Source organism: Petaurus breviceps, unplaced genomic scaffold (assembly GCF_028583685.1).
Source record: "Petaurus breviceps papuanus isolate PSGF00001 unplaced genomic scaffold, PetGlider_PUasm1.0 91041, whole genome shotgun sequence".
In the NCBI taxonomy this organism is placed as follows: Eukaryota; Metazoa; Chordata; class Mammalia; order Diprotodontia; family Petauridae; genus Petaurus; species Petaurus breviceps.
In genome coordinates, this window is record NW_027187400.1 from 35,856,860 (window position 1) to 35,879,521 (window position 22,662).

At 39.1% G+C, this 22,662-nt stretch overlaps 1 protein-coding gene and 1 long non-coding RNA gene across 3 annotated transcripts in view; one reads left to right on the forward strand and one right to left on the reverse strand.

The window, feature by feature from the left end:
- Positions 1-22,662, forward strand: part of LOC138154217 (tumor necrosis factor receptor superfamily member 14-like) — a 51,909-nt gene that overhangs the window by 1,637 nt on the left and 27,610 nt on the right. For both annotated transcript variants that reach the window (XM_069078777.1, XM_069078778.1), the window contains one exon: positions 2,808-2,916. In XM_069078777.1, the coding sequence (XP_068934878.1) occupies positions 2,808-2,916 (109 nt within the window). The remainder of the gene's footprint in view (positions 1-2,807; positions 2,917-22,662) is intronic.
- Positions 16,170-20,796, reverse strand: LOC138154221 (uncharacterized). Its single transcript, XR_011166576.1, has 2 exons — positions 18,151-20,796; positions 16,170-16,813 (listed from the first exon to the last, which is right to left on the reverse strand). It is a non-coding gene; the product is annotated as an uncharacterized lncRNA (long non-coding RNA).

Genomic DNA, 22,662 nt, shown 5'->3' on the forward strand with positions numbered 1-22,662 from the left:
TGTGTGTGTGTGTGTGTGTGTGTGTGTGTGTGTGTGTGTGTGTGTGTATAAAAGAAAAGAGAGGGAGACAGGGAAAGAGACAGGCAGAGAGAGAAAGTGAGAGACAGACAGACAGAGAGGAATATAATGGGAAATGAAGGTGAGGTAAAATAAATTATGTCAACAATATTTATTTTATATTTGAACATATTAAAATTAGACATTGGATTAAATAGACACTTGGGCCAGAAGGACAGCACCTGTCTATGTTCTCTGCTTCACAAGCTAGGCTCTGGCCCCCTGGTCAGCTCAAATTCTTCATCTCACCCATTTGGTTTAGGCCATGCTCCGGGTCTGAGCCCTGTTCAGTTTTGGAGTCTCCTGAGTCACATCAGAAAAATATGTATTCCAAGAGAAAGGTCAATGAAAAATTCAATAATAAAGAGAGATATGGGAGCGGCTAGGTGGCTCAGTGAATAGAGCACTGGCCCCGGAATCAGGAGGAACTGAGTTCAAATGTAGCCTCAGGCACTTGACACACTTACTAGCCATGTGACTTTGAGCAAATCACTTAACCCCAACTGCCCTCCAAAAAGAAAAAAAAAGAGAGATATATGTGTGTTTCCTAGGGACAATTACTTTAAAATTGTAAACTGGGAAATGTACTTTTCCCTTTTTTCCTTCTGTTTTTGTAATGTGTGTTTAGAGCCTAGTTTGAAGGTGGACTCTTTCCTTCTCATAGTGGTACCAAGAAGGCAACCCCAGGCTCTGAGCTCTGTTCTGATGAAGGTGGCAGAGTAGGCAGAGCCCTGGGTTCAGATTCCCCTTCTAGTCCTCACTCTCTATGTGACAGTGGACCAGTCACTTCACCTCTCTGGCCTCAATGGCCTCGTCTGTAAAATGGGAGAGGTACACTAGGGGATCTCAGAGGTTTCTTGTAATACTGCAGCTAGGATATTACCATCCCATGAGGAAAGCCCCCTTTGGGATCTGTTCCCTTTGGGGTGTGGAGGAAGAGAAGCTGACTCTGACTCAGGTCCCAGCTTGTCTGCCCTTCCTCTGCTGGGCTTGGAGCCGTCGGCTTGCCCTCCCTAGTGCCCTCTTTTTGTCAGCCAGATGGAGCCAGAGGCAGCCAGGTGAGACTTCTGGGCCTTGTCTGACAGCACTAAGGTTCTCAGAAATGGAACCAAGGCAGAAGGAAGGGCAGTAGTTTGGCAGGCAGAGGCCCCAGATGGAAAAATCTGCCTCTGTTCCTTCTCTGCAGGACCTTGGGCATATCACCTTACCTGTCCATCCCCTTTCCCCCCCACCAACATAGAGTGTGAGCCCTCTGAGGACAGGGACCATCTTTGCCTTTCTTTCTGTTTTGATGCCTGACACATCTTTGTTATTGCTGTTCAGTCATTTTCAGTTGTGTCCAAATCTTTCTGACCCCATTTGGATTTTCTTGGCAGAGAGACTGGAGCAGTTTGCCATTTCCTTCTCCAGCTCATATTACAGATGAGGAAACTGAGGCAACCAGGGTTAAGTGACTTGCCCAGGGTCACATAGCTAGGAAATATCTGAGTCCCAATTTCAAATTGGGTTTTCTTGATTCTAGGTCTGGCCCTCTATTTACTGAGCCACCCAGCTGCCCTCCTGACACACAGTAAATGATTAAGAAATGCTTGATGGCTTCACTGCTCTGAGGATGAGCTTTCCTATCCCCAAAGTAAAGGGGACAGATTAGAAATTAGGAGTTGTGGGGTGGGGGAGCAGACAGGGATTCCTTTGTCAATTCCATGAGATCCAGGACTCCCCGAAAAACTCAGTTTTTAAATGCATAAAATGAAAGGAAACAAGCATCTATTAACTCCCCCCTTTGTGCCTAGTTCTGTGCCTTTAAGAGCTTTATCTCTTTCATCTTTTCTGCCCTTAGGCCCATTCTTTCCCCACATCCCTCCTACATCTCTTTGCTATTTTGGGTTGAATGGGTTTAATAAATGTCCTGTCCCAATGAGGCAATGATTCCCCTTCAGAGTCTTCTGGAAGGGCTTTCCCCTCCCTTGTAGCCTCTCCATGGCCTCCCAGGTTCTGATCAGGCTTGTGGGAGACAATTCTACATCCCTTGGAGAGGGGCAGAATGGATGGAATCAGGAAGGTCTGAATTTGAATCCTGCCTCACACATTTACTAGGGTAAGTTACCTTCCAGCCTTGGTTTCTCTGAAAAATGGGTATGGTAATATACTTCCTTCACAGAGTAGTAAGACTGAAATGAAAAGTGTATAAAGTTCTCTGGAAACCTTGAAATTGCTACATTAAGTGTGAATTAATCATGATTAAAATTACATCATGTCTGCACCATGCCCCACTCTATTACAACCTACCCCTCTACCCCCCTAGCCTTCCCAGGTTGGTGCTTTCTAAAGTTAGAAATCTCTACTTGTCAGACTCTTTCTCTTAGAGATTAAATTACAAGATCCCAGGTCTAGAGCTGGAAGGGATCTTTGAGGCCTTCGTGTCCAATCTCCTCATTTTATAGATGAGGTAACTGAGACCTAGAAAAGGTTAAATGACTTGTCCAGGGTAGCACAGTAAGTAAGTGCCTGAGGCAGGATTCTAGCTCAAGTCTTCTGACTCCCAGTCCTGGGCTTTCTTCAGCACATCCTGCTATGTCTCAGCCCCCTCTTTTTACAGATGGAGAAACTGAGGCCCCAAGAGGATAAGTGGCTAGCCCAAGGTCATGTAGATAAGGAAGGACAAGGTCAATTTTAGAACCAACTTTTCCTGAAAACCTGGACCATGCTGTCTCCCTTACTCTCATTACCTCCTCCTTTCCTTTCCCAAGATGTTCAGCATGATTATGATGACTCAACCCATGCCCTTCACGGAGGCTCTGGATTGTAGGATAGGAGAGTATGAAGTGGATGGGCGGTGCTGCCCCTCTTGCCATGCAGGTAAGTCAGAAAGTTTATCCAGAACAGATGACTCTCTTACTCTGGTAAATGGCCACCTGTTCCAGGCTCTCTTCCTATATTTATGTATCCATTCAAATTCCAGAACCATAGAATCTTAAAGCTTAGAAGGACCATGGGGGAATCTCAGAGCTTAGAGTGACCACAGAGGGCATGTCAGAGCTTAGTGAGACCATGGGGACATCTGAGAGCTTAAAGGGACCTTAGAAGGCATCTCAGAGATCAGAGGGATGGTGGAAGGCATCTGAGAGCTTAGAATGACCATGGGGGGCATCTCGGAGCTTAGGAACATAGGGGACATCTAGCCCAATCTCTTTTACCATATAGGATTCTCATCACTATCTTATAAGGCAGGCATTCTTGTTTCTGGACAGGATGAATTTATTCAGCCAGGAGGATTTTATGGAGTACCTGTTGCATGCACAGTCTAGAATTAGGCTGTCTAAGGCTATTAATGCAGGACTGTCTGGACTGGAAGGGGGACAACTGGGTGGTCAGTGAAGTAAGAAAGTAAAAAGGGAGAAGTCCCCCAGGGCACGTCTCTGATTTCCTCTGCTTTTTCCATGGAGTTCAGAGCCTGGTGGGACATAGAATGCCTCTTCATCAAAAGCTGATGCTGGAGAGATTTGTCACCTTTGTCTAGAGCCCTGATTCCATTTAATTGATCACAATCCCCTTTTCCTGTCAAGGGCTTTCCCCATCACTAGGGGGTCACATCCATGACCTCTAGACATCCATTCACCTGAAGTCATTCTCAGTTCTTCCTTTCCCTCATCCTCCCAGCCCCATAGCTAATCAGTCAGTTACCAAGTCCTGTCCATTTTGTCTCCACCACATCCCTCATATTCATACTGATCAGTCTCCTATTCACAGTGATCACATAGTGATCTCATACAGTCTCCTTCCTAGTCTCCTCTGAACTGGTATCTCTGCTTATAGTATCTTCCTTCTACAAACTATCCTCCACACAGTTGCCAATTTTATTTTTTTTCATATTTATTTAGTATTTTATTTTTTTCCCAGTTACACATAAAAACAATTTTTAAAGTTTTGTGTTTCGAATTCTCTCTCTCCTTCCCTAACCCTCTTAATGAGAAGGCAAGCATTTTGATTTATTTATACATATGTAGTCATGCAAAACATATTTCCATTTTATTCATGCTGTAAAAGAAAACATGGGCCCCCTAAAAGGTCACCCAAAAGTAAAAAAGTATGCTTCACAGCAGTCATCAAAAATACTTGGTACTGGCTAAGAAATAGAGTGGCAGATCAATGTAATAGATTAGGTACACAGGACACAGTAGTCAATAAGTATAGTAATCTACCACTTGATAAACCCAAAGACACTAGTTTTGGGGATAAGAACTCACTATTTGACAAAAACTGCTGGGAAAACTGGAAAAGAGTGTGGCACAAACTGAGCATAGACCAGTATCTTACACTGTATACCAAAATGAAGTCTAAAAGTGTTCACAATTTAGATATAAAGGCTGATACTGTAAGCAATCTGGGAAAGCAAGGAATAGTTTACCTGTGAGATTTATGGAGAAGGGAAGAGTTTATTGCCAAATGAGAGATAGAGAGCATTACAAAATACAAAATGGATAATTTAGATTTCATTAAATTGAAAAATTTTTGCACAAACAAAGCCAATGCAGCCAAGATTAGGAAGGAAGCAGAAAACTGGGAAAGAATTTTTATAACTAATGTCTCTGATAAAGGCCGCATTTCTAAAATATAGAGAGAACTGAGTCAAATTTATAAGAATACAAGTTATAGGGGGAGGCCAGGTGGCTCAGAGAGTAAGAGCACAGGCTCCAGTGTTGGGATGACCTGGAGATCAAATCCTGGGCTTAGACACTCAGCGCCACACCCAGAAATAACTGGCCATGTAACCTTGAGCAAGTTACTTAACCCCAATTGCTTAAAAAACAAAAACAAACAAACAAGAATACAAGTCATTCTCCAAATGGTCAAAGGATATGAACAAGCAGTTTTCAGAGGAAGAAATTAAAGATATGTATAATCATATGAAAAAATGTTCTAAATCACTATTGATTAGAGAAATGCAAATCAAACAAAACAACTCTGAGGCACCACATCTCACCTGTCAGATTGGCTAACATGACAAAAAGGGAAAATTAGAAATGTTGGAGAAGATGTGGAAAAATGGGAACACTAATGCATTATTGTTGAAGTTGTGAATGGATCCAACCATTCTGGAGAGCAATTTGGAACAATGCCCAAAGGGCTATAAAAATGTGCTTACCCTTTGACCCAGCAATACCACTTTTAGGGCTGTATCTTAAAGAGATCATACAAGTTGGAGGATGATCTGTATGCACAGAAATATTTATAGCAGCTCTTTTTGTGGTGGCAAAGAATTGGAAATCAAGGGGATGCCCATTGGAGAATGGCTGAAAAAGTTGTGGTATATGAATGTAATGGGATACTGTTGTACTATAAGAAATGAGGAGCAGACAGACTTCATAATAACCTGGAGAGACTTATATAACCTGATGCTGAGAAAAGAGAGCAGAACTAGGAGAACACTGTACACAATTACAGGCACATGGTATCAGTGATGACGGACTTTGAGAGACTGGGCTCATCTCATCAATGCAAGGCTGTAAGACAATTTCAAAGGACTCATGACTGAAAAGACTATCCACATTGTGAGAAAGAATTGCAGGGTCTGAATTCAGACTGAAGCAAACTACCTGCTCTCTCTTTTTTGTTTTGTTTTGTTTCTTCTTTCTCATTGTTCATTCCATTGGTTATAATTCTTCTTTACAACCTGATTAATGTTTAATGTGAAAGTATTTGTAGAACCTATACTGAATTGCATGCCACCATAGCTGTGGGGGGCGGGGGAGGAGGGGAGGGAAGAGAGAGGAGAGGAAGAGGGAGAAAATTTGGAACTCAAAATCTTGTAGAACTGAATGTTGTAAACTAAAAGTAAATACATTTTTTTTAAATGAAGGGAAAAAAGTATGTTTCAGCCAGTATCCTGACTCCTTCAGTTCTTTATCTGGAGGTGGATGGCATTTTTTATCTCAAGTCCTTCAGAATTCTCTTTAGTCATTGTATTGCTGAGAATGCCTACATCCATAGTTCTTTCTCTGCATGTGAATAGCATTTTCCATCATGAGTCCTTTGGAATTCTTTTAGGTCTTTGCATTGTTGAGAAGGGCTAAATCTATCAAAATCAGTCATTGCTCACTGTGGCTATTACTGTGTATAATGTTCTCCTGGTTCTGCTCCCCTCACTTAGTATCAGTTCATATAAATCATTCAAGGTTTTTCTAACATTCACCTGTTCATCATTTCTTATAGCACAATAGTATTCCATAGTATTCATATACCACAACTTTTTCAGCCATTTTACAATTGATGGGCATCAACTCAGTTTCAATTCTTGGCCACCACAAAAAGAGGTGCTATAAATATTTTTGTACATATGGGTGCTTTTCCCATTTTTATGATCTCTTTGTGATACTGCCCTAGAAGTGACATTGATGGGTCAAAGGGTAGGCAGAGTTCCAAATTGCTCTCTGCAATTACTGGATTAGCTTACAATTCCACCAACAATGACTTAGTGTTTCCACTTTCTCACATCTTCTCCTTCTTGTTTTGTCATGTAAATCAATGTGATAGGTATGATGTGGTACCTCAGAGTTGTTTTGATTTGCATCTTTCTAATCAATACTGATTTAGAGCATTTTTTTCATATGACTATAGATAGCTTTAATTTCTTCCTCTGAAAACTGCCTGTTCATGTCCTTTGATCATTTATCAGTTGAAAAATGACTTGTATTCTTGCAAATTTGACTCAGTTCTTTATATATTTTAGAAATAAGACCTTTATCAGAGACACTAGTTATAAAAATTCTTTCACAATTTTCTGTTTCTTTCCTAATATTGGTTGCATTGACTTTGTGCAAAAACTTTTCAATTTAATGTAATTAAAATTATCCATTTTTTGTTTCATAATATTCTCTATCTCTTGTTTGGTCAAAAATATCTCCATTCTCCATAAATATGACACATAAACTATTCCTTTCTCCTATGATTTGTTTATAGTATCAGCTTTTATATATAAATTGTCTATTCATTTGAATTATATTTTGGTACATGGTGTCAGACATTGGTCTATGCCCAGTTTCTGCCATGGTATTTTCCAGTTTTCCCAATAGTTTTGTCAAATAGTTCTTATCCCAGAAGCTGGGGTTTGGGGCTTTATCAAGCAGTAAATTGCTATAATCATTGACTACTGTGTCTTGTGTACCTAATCTATATCACTGATCTACCCTTCTGTTTCTAAACCAGTACCAAGTAGTTTTGATAATTGCTGCTTTCTAATACCGTTTAAGATCTGGTATGGCTAGCCCACCTTCTCTATAGCATTTCTTTTCATTAATTTTCTTGATGTTATGGACCTTTTGTTCTTCCAGATGAATTTTGATAATATATTTTCTAGCTGTATTAAAAATTTTTTGGTAGTTTGATTATTATGGCACTGAATAAGTAAATTAATTTAGGTAGAATTGTTATTTTTATTATATTAGCTTAGCCTACCCATGAGTAACTGATGTTTCTCCAGTTACTTAGATCTGACTTTATTTGTGTGAAACGTGTTTTGTAATTGTGTTCATATATTTCCTGTGTTTGTTTTGGCACGTAGACTCCCAAATATTTTATAATGTCTACAGTAACTTTAAATGGAGTTTCTCTTTCTATCTCTCTTATTTGGTTTTGTTAGTTATATATAGAAATACTGATGATTTATATGGGTTTATTTTATATCCTGCAACTTTGCTAAAGTTGTTTATTATTTCAGGTAGTTTTTTTTAATTGATTCTCTAGGATTCTGTAAGTATGTCATCATATCATCTGCAAAGAGTGATACCTTAGTTTTTCTTTGCCTATTCTGTTTCCTTCCATTACTTTTTCTTTTCTTATTACTAAAGCTAACATTTCTAATACCATATTGAATAACAGTGGTGTTATTCAATCCTTGTTTCACCCCTGATCTTATTGAAAATGCATCTAGCTTATCCCCATTACATATAATGCTTGCTGATGGTTTTAGGTAAATGCTACTTTTTAAAGAAGGGCCCCATTTATTCTTATGCTCTCTAGTGTTTTTAATAGGATTGGGTATTGTATTTGTCAAAAGTTTTTACTGCATCTATTGAGATAATCATGTGGTTTTTGTTAGTTTTGTTGTTGATATGATCAATTATGCTGATAGTATTCCTAATATCAAACCAACCCTTCATTCCTGGTATAAATCCAACCTGATCAAAGTGTATTATTCTCCTGATAAGTTGCTGTAATCTTTTTGCTAATATTTTATTTAAAATTTTTTTCATCTATATTCATTAGGGAAATTGGTCTATAATTTTCTCTCTGCTTTGACTCTTCTCAGTTTAGGTATCAGTACCATATTTGTGTCATAAAAAGATTTTGGTAGGAATACTTCTTCACCAATTTCCCCAAATAATCTATATAGTATTGGAATTAATTGTTCATTAAGTGCTTGCTAGAATTAGCTTGTAAATCTATCTACCCTGGATATTTTTTGTAGGGCATTCAACTGATGGTTTGTTCAATTTCTTGTTGTGAGATGGGGTTATTTAAATATTTTACTGCCTCTTCAGTTAATCCAGGCAACTTATATTTTTGTAAATATTCATCCATTTCACTCAGGTTGTCAAATTTATGTTCATACGATTGAACAAAATCATTCTTAATTATTGTTTTAATTTCCTCTTCATTGGAGGTGAATTCACTCTTTTCATTTTTATATTAGTAATTTGTCTTTCTTCTTTTTTAAAATCAAATTGACTAAAGGTTTATCAATTTAATAATTTTTTTTTCACAAAACCAGCTCTTAGTATTATTTGTTAGTTCAATAGTTTTCTTAATTGCAACCTCTCCTTTGGTTTTCAGTATTTCTAATTTGGTATTTAATTGAGGATTTTTAATTTATTCTTTTTCTAGCTTTTTCATTTGTGTGCCCCATTCACTGATCTCCTCTTTCTCTATTTTATTCATGTAAGCATTCAGAGACATAACACTTCCCCTAAAAGCCCCTTAGTTTTGGTGTGTTGTCTCATTACTGTCATTCTCTTGAATGAGGTTAATGATTGTGTGAATTGTTGTTTGACCCACTCATTGTTTAGGATTAGATTATTTAGTTTCCAATTAATTTTTGGTCTATCTTTCCATGGCCCTTTATTACATGTAATTTTTACTGTATCATGATCTGAAAAGGATGCATTTAATATATCTTCCTTTCTGCACTGGTTTTTATGCCCTGGTACATGGTCAATTCTTGTATATGTGCTATGTACATATGAAAAAAAAGGTACATTCCTTTCTATCACCATTCAGCTTCTCCAGAGGTCTACCAAATCTACCTTTTCCAAAATTCTATTCACCTACTTAACTTTTTTCTTCTTTATTTTGAGGTTAGATTTATCAAGTTCAGAGAAGGGGAGTTGAAATCCCCCACTAGTATATAAAACTAGTATAGTTTTGCTTTCTTTTTCTTCCTGTAACTCCCTTAACTTCTCCTCTAAGATTTTGGATGCTATACCACTTGGTGCATATATGTTTAGTAATGATATTATTTCATTGTCAGTCATGCATTTTAGCAGGATATAATTTACTTCCTCGTCTCTTTTGATTAGATCTATTTTTGCTTCTGCTTTGTCTGAGATTAGGATTGCTACACCTGCTTTTTTTATAAGGAATTATTTTATTAATATTTATGGGTATGCATTTATTTTTTAATTTATTTATTTATTTTTAGTTTTCAACATTCATTTTCACAAGATTTTGAGTTACAAATTTTTCTCTCTATCTTTCTCCCACCCACCATCCCAAAATAGCAAGCCTACTTAGCGTCCCTTCCCTCAATCTCTATATATTTGAGAAATTAAGCCTTTATCACAAAACTTTCTTCAAAATTTTTTTCACGGTGATTATAGTTAACTGTATTTTACTCCATCTTATTTCTCCTTTCTTTATTCTGTTCTTGTTTCTCTTATCCTGTCCCTCCTCAAAAGTGATTTGTTTCTGACTACCACCTCCCTCAATCCACCGTCCCTTCTATCAACACCCCCTTGTTTATTCCTTTCTTCTGGTACTTTCCTGTAGGTAAGATAGATTTCTATACCCAATCAAGTATGTATGTTATTCCCTTATCTCCCTTATTTTCCCCTCCACTGTAAAACCTCTTTCTTATTTCTTTTATGTGAGCAAATTTACCCTATTTTTTCTCTCCCTTTCCCTTTCTCCCAGGTCATTCCTCTTTCTCACCCCTTAATTTTATTTTTTAGATGTCATTCTATTGTGTTCAATTCAGACCTGTGCTCTCTGTCCATATATACTCCGTACTGCCCTAATATTGATAAAATTCCTCTGAGACACAACTATGTTCTTCCCATGTAGAAATGTAAATAGTTGAACCTTATTAAGTCCCTTATAATGTTCCTTTCCTGTTTAGTTTTATCCTTCTCTTGGGTCTTGTACTTGAAAGTCATTTTTTTTCCTATTCATTTCTGGTCTTTTCATCAGGAATACTGGAAAGTCCCCTATTTAATTGAATATTCATTTTTTCCCTGAAGGATTATGCCCAGTTTTGCTGGGTAGGTGATTCATTGTTGAAATACTAGCTCCTTTGCACTCTAGAATATCCTATTCCAAGTCCTCTGATCCTTTAATGTAGAAGCTACTAAATCTTCTGTTATCCTGACTCTGGCTCCATGATACTTGAATGGTGTCTTTCTGATTGCTTACAGTATTTTCTCCTTGTACTGGGAGATCTGGAACTTGATTATAATACTCCAGGGAGTTTTTGTTTTCACATCTCTTTCCAGAGGTGATTGGTGGATTCTTTTCATTTTTATTTTACATTCTCATTCTAGGATATAAAAGCAATTTTCCCTGATAAATTTTTGAAGGATCATCCCCAGGCTCTTTCTTTGATCATTGCTTTCAGGTAGCTGAATAATTTTAAAATTATATCTCCTGAATTTATTTTCTGGGTCAACCAGTTTTCCAAGGAGATATTTCACATTTCCTTCTATTTTTTCATTTTTTTGGTTTTGTTTTATTGCTTCTTCATATCTCATAAAATCATTGGCTTCCCCTTATTCAATTTTAATTTTTAAGGAATTATTTCCTGAGGTTTTGAATATCCTTTTCTATTGAGCCTATTCTACATTTTAAGTTCTTGCCTTCAGTGATTTTTGATGCCTCTTTTTTGCTTTGCCCAATTCTGCTTTTCAAGGCATTCTTCTCCTCATTGGACTTTTGTACTTTTACCATTTGACCTATTCTTTTTTAAGATGTTATGTTCTTCAGTGTTATTTTTGCTTCCTTTACCAAGCTATTTACTTTTTTTATGATTTTCTTACATCATTCTCATTTCTCTTTCCAAATTTTCTCTGCATCTCTTATTTGATTTTTAATATCCTTTTTCAGCTCTTCCATGGACTGAGACCAATTCATATTTTTCTTTGGGGTTTTAGATACAGGAGTTTTGACTTTGCTGTCTTCTTCTGAGTTTTGTTTTGATCTTCCTTGTCATGAAAGTAATTTTTCATAGTCAGAATTTTTTTGTTATTTGCTCATTTTTTCCAGCTTATTTCTTGACTTTTAATTCTTTGCTAAAGTAGGACTTTGCTTTCAGGGTGGAAGGCATACTATCCCAAGATTCAGGGGCTTTGTGTGGTTGTTTTCAGAGATGATTTGGGAACTTTAAGTTTTCAGTTCTTCCAAGGTGGTATGGTCTAAGGAGCAGTGTGTTTACTACTCTCCTGACCTGTGCTCTGGACTTCGAGTGACCACAAACACTCTTTTCTGCCTGAGAACCATGATGAAGGTCCCTGCTCCACTGAGAGTGCAAGCTCTGCTATGCCAGTGCTCCTCCTCTCCCTGGGACTGCCACCCAGGACTGTGACCAATCTGAGCATGGGCAAAGCAGCAAAGCCCTGCCTCCTATGCCAGCAAAACAGACCCTGTAATGGTTTTATGACCAGTTGAACAACTGTGAGCTGAGAGCTCCAGAAGCAGCCACTGTCACTGCTGATTCAGTGGCTCCCAAAGCCTGCTCCCTGTTTCCTGGGATTCAGTCTATGCTGGCACAGCTTGTGCTGCACAGATCTTTCCTACTATCCCTCTAAGTTGTCTTAGACTTAGATAATTGTTTTACCAACCCTTTTGTAAGTTCTTCTGCTCCAGAAATTGTTTTGAAACATTCTTTGAAGTTGTTTGGATGAGTTTGTGGGAGACTCCAGGCCAATCCCTGCCTTTTCTCTGCCATCTTAACTACACTCTCACAGTTGCTAGTTTTAACATTTCTAAAACATAGATCTGACCATGTCACCACCTTGCCTCCTTGTTAAAAATTACAAAATCCTCCATCTGGCATCTATAGCCCTTTGCATTTTAGAGCACCTTTGTACTTATTCAGTATAATAACAATATTGAAGACAATAATAATAATAGCATTTTATAGTACCTACTATGTGCCAGGTACTATGCCAAGTGTTTTACATATATTTACTCATTTGATTCTCTGTGTAACTATGCAAGGTAGGCCTTATTGTTATCTTCATTATATTGATGAGGAAACTGAGGCAGACAAAAATAAAGTGACTTCTCCAGGGTCACACAGCAAGTGTCTGAGACTTGATTTGAACTCAGGTCTTCTTGAAGCCAAGCCCAGTGTTTTATCTACTGTACCACCTAGCTGCATTACCTAATCTAACTTTTCTTCTCACTTTTTTCTATTCCAATCAAACTGGCCAACTTGCTGCCCCTGGACACTGTGTGCCATTCCCACATCTGTGTATTTATTTGCATTATCAGGGATTCCTAATATTTGGAATACCCTCTATATCTCTCTGATTTGTGGAATTCTGAAATTCCTTTAATGTATAACTCAGGTACCACTTTATCCATAAGACCTTTTCTGGTTCTCTTTCTTTTTTAAAAAAATTATTTATATATTTTTAGTTTGCAACATTCATTTCTTCAAGATTTTGAGTTACAAATTTTCTCCCTTTCTCTCCCCTACCCCCCACCCCAAGATGGCAAGGATACTTAATACTCCAACCCTCATCTGCCCTCTCTTATATCCCCCTTCATCCCCCCCCCTAATTTTCTAGTAGGGCAAGATGGATTTCTATACTCCATTGCCTGTATATCATATTTCAAGATTGCACATAAAAACAATTTTTTTTAAAAGCAATTGGGGTTAAGTAACTTGCTCAAGGTTACATGGCCAGTTATTTCTGAGTGTGGTGCTAAGTATCTGAGCCTGGATTCGATCCCCCAGGTCATCCCAACACTGGGTCCAGTGCTCTTACTCTCTAAGCCACCTGGCCGCCCCTAAGAAATTGGGGTTAAGTAACTTGCTCAAGGTTACACAGCCAGGTGTTTCTGGGTGGGTGCTAAGTGTCTGAGCCTGGATTCAATCCCCCAGGTCATCCTGACACTGGGGCCGGTACTCTTACTCACTGTGCTACTTGGCCACCCCAAAACATTTTTTTTAACATTTGTTTTTAAAACTTTGAGTTCCAGATTCTCACACTTCTCCCCTCCTCACCCATCACCACTGGTAAGAGAAGCAATTCAATATAGGTTATACATGTGTAGTTATGCAAACCATTTCCATAGTAGTTATAATGTGAAAGACTACCTATATTTTCCTCCATCCTGTCCCACTCCCCACTCATTCTATTTTCTCCTTTGACCATGTCCTTTTTCAGAAGTGTTTGTTTCTAACTGCCCTCTCCCCCAATCTGCCCTCCCTCCTATCATCACCCTACTTTCCTGAAGGATAAGATAACCAGTTGAGTGTGTATGTTATTCCCCCTTAAGCCAAATCCATTGAGAGTAAGGTTGACTCATTCTGTATCACCTTCCTGCTCTTTCCCTCCATTGTAACAGCCTTCTTCTGCCTTCTTTATTTTTTTAAATTAAATTTTTATGTTTATTTTTAGTTTACATCATTCATTTCCACAAGACAATGAGTTACAAAATTTCTCCCCATTTTCCCCCTACCTACCACCCCAAAACAGTGATTCCCACTGAATATCCCCTCTCCCAATCTGCTCTCTCCTGTATCTTCCCCAATCCCCCCTCCAACTTTCCAGTAGGGCATGGTGGATCTCTCTGCCTCAGTGCCTATACATACTATTTACCAGTTGCATGTAAAATAATATAGGTTGTATATCTGAATGTCAAATTTTCTGTTCTGTAATGGACAGCGAGATCAGGACAACTAGGCCAATTATAATTTTATAGGAGTGTTTATTAACTGGCCGGTGCTGGCTCTCAGACTGAAAGACAGCCTTGAGCTTTCTGTTAGACATAATTTTATAGACAATGTGATTGCTGGCAACAGAATATGTTTCTAAGGGGTTAGCATTGTTTTCATTGAAGTGGAGCTTTCTGAGTATTATTCTAGTATTATTCTTATTGAAACAAAGCCTTAGTATTATTTCTACTGAAGCGAAACAGACCTGAATCCGTGGGAATCTGTGGCATGTTTTTAGCAACACAGGTGAAACATTTCTTTACTATTGGAAGCTATTAGGTGGTTTCCAAGGACCCCAGTAGGGGTCCCCTGTAGCAGGTTTAAGGGGGCTCTAGTGTATAATTTCTGGTGGGCACTTCATTCTCCCCTTTTTACTGGTTCATAGTTGTATCTCTGACTCATCTGAGTCCAGGGGAACCTATATAGGGACACAGGCAGTGGGAAAGGCAAACAGCTTAACTGCTTGAATCCTTTGTCTAACATAGGTAGTTAAGCAGTTAATAAGGCAGGGGGTCAATAGCAATCCTAATGACAACAAAGCAAATAGTCCTATAAGGGAAGTTACAAGTGATGTGAGCCAGGGGAACCAGTTAAAAAAAAAAAAGATTGGTACCAAGACATAGATTGTTGATGATGAGCCTCTCTGTCAGCCAAACCTTGACATACAGTAGCCAGAGATTCCTGAAGCACCCCGGAGTGGTTGACATAAAAACAGCAGGTTTCTCCAAGAGCCATACAAAGGCCACCTTGCTTGAGAAACAGGAGGTCTAAACCTCAGGGGTTTTGGAGAACCACTTCAGCCAGGGAATCTAGGATGGTCTCCAAGTAGGAGATTTGGCTCTCCAAGTCTCGGATATCTTTGTAGACTTGGGAGGTGAGGGCTTCAAAATGACTATTTTTTTGTACTAGGGCCATGCTTCCCACTGCTGCTGAACCTGCTATGCCTAGACCAACTAAGATAGGCACTAAAATGGGGACTGTTCTTTTATAGCAGGCTTGTAGCCCAAAATGTTCATGAGCCCCTTCTCCTGAATAAATGTATGTCTGTGGAAGGACATGAACTAAAATGCAGAATTCGGGGGAGTTACCAGCAAGGAGGCATTCCTGTACACAAGCAGTTAAGCCTAAGGCACCGGCAAATCAAGCATTTTTAGGGGCTAAGAAAACATTTGGTGAAAATTCCTGTTTGGGAAAAAAAAAACTCGACCACCAAAGCACAGAGGTTTTTTTTATAAGGTGACTGCTGGAGGGTGTAGCCCCTAGATTTAATACACCAGGCTTGTCCCTGCACATCTCCTAACATAAGCTTGGGGGAGCCAAGGTTACAGAGGGCAGGGAGATCAGTGCAGGTGAGTGTGGGCTTCCAATACTGAATTTCATGATCAGTCACACCCTTTGACGAATTTAAAGCTAGCCCAACAAAATGGGGGGGGGGGGCAGGGTTCAAGTAAAACCAGCAGTCAGAAGTTAGGCTGGGATCTGAGGAATTTAGGAAAGACAAAACAGTATCAAGAATATGAAAAGTATAAGAGTGGGCATGTAGCCTGGGATTTGCCAAAGTAATTCCTGAACCTGCAGGAATTATGGTAGAGTGTGGGTTAAGGGGCCCATGCGGAGTTTGATCAGCATCCGGAGGTGGGTTGAGGACTGGGTTGGGACTGGTGGGAGTAAGATCCCTTGGCACCGGAGTGCACTGGACAGTGAACAAGGCTCCGGGATCCCTTCCTACAACATAAAATCTAACTCCCCATGTCCTCCCCATTTTCTAAGTCTGTTTAGACCAATTTAAAATCCTGATAGCAACCAGGTTACATGATTTAGGGTATTACAATGAAATGAAATGTGGTGGTCATGGTTGCCACCGGAGGCACGCTCAGCAATGATGACACAATTCCAATTGACAGAGTGATATTTCCCGGTCCCCCTACAATCGGGAGACCCATCCTCAAGGCAGACATATGACTGGGTTGACTAAAGGCTGCTTTTCTACTCCACAAGCAGCACCATTGGTCCCTGCAAAATACATGCCTGTGTAGGGAAACAACATAAATCTGGGGCTAAGCAGGGTACAGAGATCAAAGAAAAGGGTGGGCTGGCCATGAGTCACATTTTTGAAATTAGAGTCCCATCAATTGTCCTAGTAAGAGCCCAAGAGTCCAAAGTGGGAGTGTAGGGGTTGGAACCAACTAAAGGCAAGAGTGCTAGAAGCAGGAACATCACAACAGGCTCTTGATTTTCAGTTGTAAGTCACTGGTGGTTTCTGCCACTCACAGGTCTGGAGAGCTGGGAGGAGTCGTCACTGACGTGGGAGCGGTGAATCCAGACTTTCCTTCCAGTCACTTTAACAGCAGATGGGGTAGTCAGTATAGCCTGGTATGGGCCAGTCCAACGGGCCTCAAGTGAGGAGTCTCAGGGCAGTTTGCGGGTGGGCACTCAATCTCCGATATTCACTGAGTGTTCAGGATCTTAGGGTGGCGAATGAGGAGTGGCCTGGTACACTGCCCAAACCGTGTTTTGGATGCCTCAAGGAGCCTGGAGGGACTTGAGAAGTAAATCATTAACAGTCATACATAACAGCATTCAACACCCAAAATACAGTAGGAGGTGGGGTGCTGAACAGAATCTCAAAAAGAGAAGTGAATTTTACACATGTGTATTAAGTTTCAAATATTAACACTTGCTTAGATGATAGAATAACTACAAATTCAGATTAAAACAGCAAGTTCTTTTCTGCTTTACAATTTGTTTCATCAGGGTCTCTTAGAATCATGCTAGAGATTTTAAAAATTCCTTCTAAAGGTATTTTCCTTCTTCAAAACAGTTTCAATGATCACTAAACCTTTGTGAAGGAAGTTAATTGAAAACTTTTAAATGATCTTAAGCAGTTTGCATAAACTTTCTATACATATTCTAATTCTAGATGAAAAAAAATTTGATTTTCCAATAAGCTAACATAAAAAAAAAAAAGCTCACAGGTACAGTTACAGATATTCCATCTCATGCAGCATCGGTTCCACCTCATAGCTAGACTCAGGAATAGGTGGGAAACATTCCTTTTCAAAGGAACCTCATGGGTAAACTGAGCCAGGAGGGATCCCATCCCAGACAGAGGCTAAGATTGTCCCTTCAGCAATTACCAAATGTAGACTTCCACCTGTTGACAGCACAGGATCACATTCCTCTGAGTAGCTAGTGGCATTTCCTCTCAGACACTGATTTAATGCAGACAACTATATCCAAATTCAGACTCAAAATAAAATTTAGTTATGGTCCAAAGTGCTTTTTACCTTAAACAACAAGCCTCACCAATCACAGCTTAGAGCCAGTTATAATTATTTCTATTCTCATGGGGTTGTGATAAACAACAAAAACGTATCACATCTTATAATGTAAGGAATTCCTTTTCCTTATAAAATATAAAAGCCAATTTATAAAAATCCTTTTTAATCTTTGCAACTTCTTAGCAAGTTAGGTTCATTTAAAACTTCCTTTCTCAGGCTGAATGACCTTGCCTGGAAATAATTTCTAGAGAATTTAACAGTTTTACAACATAAGGAAAATTTATATGAATTGTAAGCAGGAGAGACTGCTCTGAATGGGCATAACTAGTCAAACAAATTTTCATACAATAATCAATAAACAATTTTAGGTTTTAACATTAAAATATTAGCCCCAAATAGCTTAGTTAACAGTTTTACAAGTTTTTTTTTTCTAAATAGCAGATATACATATTTAAAGTAACACTACTGGTCTTACACAATTTTCTCCTCACTCAGGTTTTACAATATACAGTGTAGAAATACAACAATAATATAAACTACAAGATGACATTACATTAATTGACTTTTCAAATTACATATAAAAATGATTGATCTTACCAAGTGAAGAGGCTAGTTGACTTCTGACCTCATTTTTTCCTTTCTTCTTCTCATCTCCCCACTACTTTATAGATGAACTCAGGGTTAAATGATTTATCCCAGGTCTCACAACCAGTCAGTGCAGGATTCAGAACACACTGTTTCTCCCTAACAAGTTTTTTTTTTTTAAGATTCCAAGCATTTCTCTTTATTAAGCAATGCACACCAATTACATAACAAATCTTTTCCAGGCCTTCCTCAATTTTGCTCCCCAGATACAGGGGGAGACACACTTTAATGCATTAAAAACCATCAAATAAGACCAATTAATTAAAAGAGAAATTAATCAGGCTGGGGCGGCTAAGTGGCACAGTGAATAGAGCACCAGCCCTGGCGTCAGGACAACCTGAATTCAAATCCGGCCGTAGACACTTAACACAAAAAACTGGCCATGTGACCCTGGGCAAGTCACTTAACCCCAATTGCCTCTCCAAAACAACAACAACAAATAATTTAACCAGGCTACAAAATTAGGTAATCTGATTTCTAATTGGAGGAAAGATTTGGAGATTTCCAAGTTGGGAAAGGGAAAGTGAACAAATGCAATAGCCTGAAATAAGAAAATTTGGTGTTCCATTCCCTTCAAGTGTCTGTATTCAATCAAAGGAACATGGAAACAATAACTGATTAATCAGTAAAGGGCCAGTTAAGAACAGACTAATCTAATCCTCTCAATTCCCTCAGTTGCTTGAGAGGTATAATTGTCAGAAAAGTCCTTGGATCTTTGGATCAGACAGGGTTTCTGGTCAGTATAATCTAGGTCCTTAGCAACCTTCTTTAATTCCTTGGCACTGGAACAAGCAAAATGATTATTTGCAGCAACGGAGAGATCTCTTAGATGGTACTGAAGTTGGGGCTTCATGGTACAGAATGAACTCTATATTTCAGGGGGAAACCCTCCATTTTTTCAAACTCATCACACTCAAAGCACATTATCAGCTTATACTCTATCAAATAAACCTCTATGAATGCTTAACTGTAGCAGACCTTGGTTATGGGGTGGTTGATTTGCCTGGAGCGTTGAGGAGAGGGTTTGGGGAAACTTGAAGTAGAAACTTCAGGCTCTGCTTACTTAGAGAGGTGGACTTCAGGATACCTGGTGATCTAAAACTTACTGATGGGAGCTAGATCAAGTACCCTTTTACTAAACTATTTAGGCTGAATAGCTCAGATGTAACACACACTTTAGTAGCTCAGATGTATCCCAGGCTTAGTATATGGGATAATGATTAACTTGTATTTGTACCTTTGTTTCACAAGCTTCTTTTCCCTTGTCTAACTGTTCCCGTGTCATTCAGAGAAAAGAAAAAAAAAATATTCTATTCCAGGGATTTAACCTTTCAGGTAGGCAGATGACAAGCCCATGTAGCTCCAATGTAGCTACTGTACCTTCCCCCCTTTTTACTTTTTGGAGGAAGTTTACTCAAATTAACTTCACTGCAGCCCTAGCTCAGTTATAGCCAGTACAACAGGGAGAAAAAAATCTTTACGGTTCAAACCTCTTACTGTCTCCTCAGCTCCATCAGAGCTGGATGACAGGGGAGGGCTCCATAGCCCTAGCTAAGAAAAACTGGGACCACAGGGAAGAGAATCTTAGTGAATTTCTCTTTTTGACCTTTTGCTCAAATAAATTTTTCTTAGGTGTTCATTCCTTTAAAATTTCAGATCTACTTCAAGACTTTAAAAGAAACTGTTTCTCATACAACATATATAATACAACTATTTACCAGTAACAATCATGGTCTTAATTTTGAACTTTGAAATAAAAACAATTGAATAACCAAGCTGGTGACCTTAAACTTCGGTTATTTGTAGTTACACAGAACTAAAAAAAATTTTTTTTTTGGTGCCAAATAGTAATCAGAATGAATTCAATTACCTGGATCTGTATTCCAATGATGTTGCACAGTTCTCTTTCTGTGACCCAGGAAAGGGTTAAGTGTTAGTCCTATTTCAAAGTGCAGCTTGAAAACCTACTTCTCTTTGATCATTGAAGTGACCCCTTTTCCCTTAGACAGATTTTTGGGGAGAAATTTCCCACTCTCTTTCTGTCCATTTGTTTTTCTACTTCGAGAACTTTGGCTGGAGTTCAAGGAGTAGAAGGAGAGTGGTTTTCTGCCAGCAGCCTTTCTTTAAGAGATTATCAATCTTTCTAGCTCAGGTACAGAATTCTTTTGGCTGCTTGGGTGCATTTGGCTTACAGAGTGGCAGATTTAAAAATTTCTTTACATAGACAGAATATACCAAAAAAAAAAAAACCACAGCAGAATGAATTAGAAATAATATTTCTAAGTAATAGTGAATTCACTCAGTCCCTAAGTTGCCTAAACTTTCCATGAACCCCAACATATATTGAAAGCATTTTTACTCCTTCAAACTTGCTTGCTTGTATACCTGCATATGTTTTGGCCATACTTAAGTTCCAGGAACTAGTCGCTCCCAGGAACACAAGTCCGCAAGGGGGAAATGACTACTCCCCCGGGCACACATATTAATCTTATCGGCTACCAGCTTGTTCCTGTTCCAAACTGTCAGAACAGGATGTTCCTGTTCCAAATTATCAAAACAGGACAAGGACATGTAGCAACTAGCCTTGCCGAGTACAGTTGACTGTGTGCCTTCTTTGTTCTTACCCCATAAAAACCCCTGCTTCCAACTGCCTCTTTGGAATCTCACCCATGGAGAGGATGCTCTGCCTGGGACCCTCCCATTAGGGACTCAGAGGCTGTACCCCGGGATTCCCCAGCCATGTTGATCGAGAGTTGGTGCTTCCCCGAATTGGTGATGTTTTCTTTCTCTCCTCTCACTATTCTTATTTCTTATTTTGGTTATGCTTGCTTTAATTTTGCTAGGAATATTGCATTGCTGATGCCGATTTAAGCTTCCTTGTTTCTATGTTCAATAAAACTCCTTCCTCTCTTAAGACTGTGTCATTTGTAGGTGCGAATCCAAACCCCATTAATAAAATCTCAAAACACAGGGCAAAAGGGAAGAGGTCTCCTCTTTTCTACCTGCCGGTATCTCAGAGACAGGAATAGACAGTTTAGGATACAGTAACACTTTAACAGCAAACACAAAATTCAGAAGAGAGGGAAAAGAGAAAAAACAAAACAAAATAGAAACCGGGCACTCCGTCAGCGTCCTGACCTTGGGGGCTTGTAGGGGCTGTACCGCCGTGTCCAGCTAGCCTCCTACCTTTACCTGGGGCTGAGTGAAAGATTTCTCAGTGATCACTCCCTAGGCATTTTCACAGACTTAGTACTCACCAAACAGAACAGAACACTCTTGGATAGAATTGAAAGAATTTGGATAGTACTCAGGTTTCAGGCTGCTCAGGGAAGCATTGAGAGCCCAGGGCCGAGGAATTTCACTCGGTGGCCTCCCCTAGGTCAGACTGCTCTCCTGGCCCTCCAGGGAGCCTGGTCGAGCTGTCAAAACAGAGCCAAAGGCTATCTCGGTGGAACCTCCATCTGTAATGGACAGTGAGATCAAACAGGACACCTAGGCCAATTATAATTTTATAGGAGTGTTTATCAACCGGCCGGGGCTGCCTCTCGGACTGAAAGACAGCCTCAAGCTTTCTGTTAGACATAATTTTATAGACAATGTGATTGCTGGCAACAGAATATGTTTCTAAGGGGTTACCATTGTTTTCATTGAAGTGGAGCTTTCTGAGTATTATTCTAGTATTATTCTTATTGAAACAAAGCCTTAGTATTATTTCTACTGAAGCGAAACAGACCTGAATCCGTGGGAATCTGTGGCATGATTTTAGCAACACAGGTGAAACATTTCTTTACTACTGGAGGCTATTAGGTGGTTTCCAAGGACCCCAGTAGGGGTCCCCTGTATCAGGTTTAAGGGGGCTCTAGTGTATAATTTATGGTGAATACTTGAAAGTCCTCTATTCTATTGAATTACCATATATTCCCCTGAAACATGATACTCAGTTTTGCTGCGTAGGTGATTCTTGGTTTTAATCCCAACTCCTTTGACCTCTGGAATATCATATTCCAAGCCCTTTGATCCCTCAGTGTAGAAGCTGCCAGATCCTGTGTTATCCTGATTGTGTTTCCACAATATTCAAATTGTTTCTTCCTAGATGCTTGTAATATTTTCTCCTTGATCTGGGAACTCCAGAACCTGGCTATAATATTCCTAGGAGTTTTCTTTTTGGGATCTTTTTCAGGAGGTGATCAGTAGATTCTTTCAACCTCTATTTTGCCCTCTGGTTCTAAAACTTCAGGGCAATTTTCCTTGAGAATTTCCTGAAGGATGATTTCTAGGTTCTTTTTTTGATCATGGCTTTCAGGTAGCCCAATAATTTTTAAATTCATCTCTCCTGGATCTATTTTCCAGGTCAGTGGTTTTCCCAATGATATATTTCACATTGCCTTCTATTTTTTTCATTTGTTTGTATCTGTTTAATAGTATCTTGATTTCTCATAAAGTCACTAGCTTCCATTTGCTCCA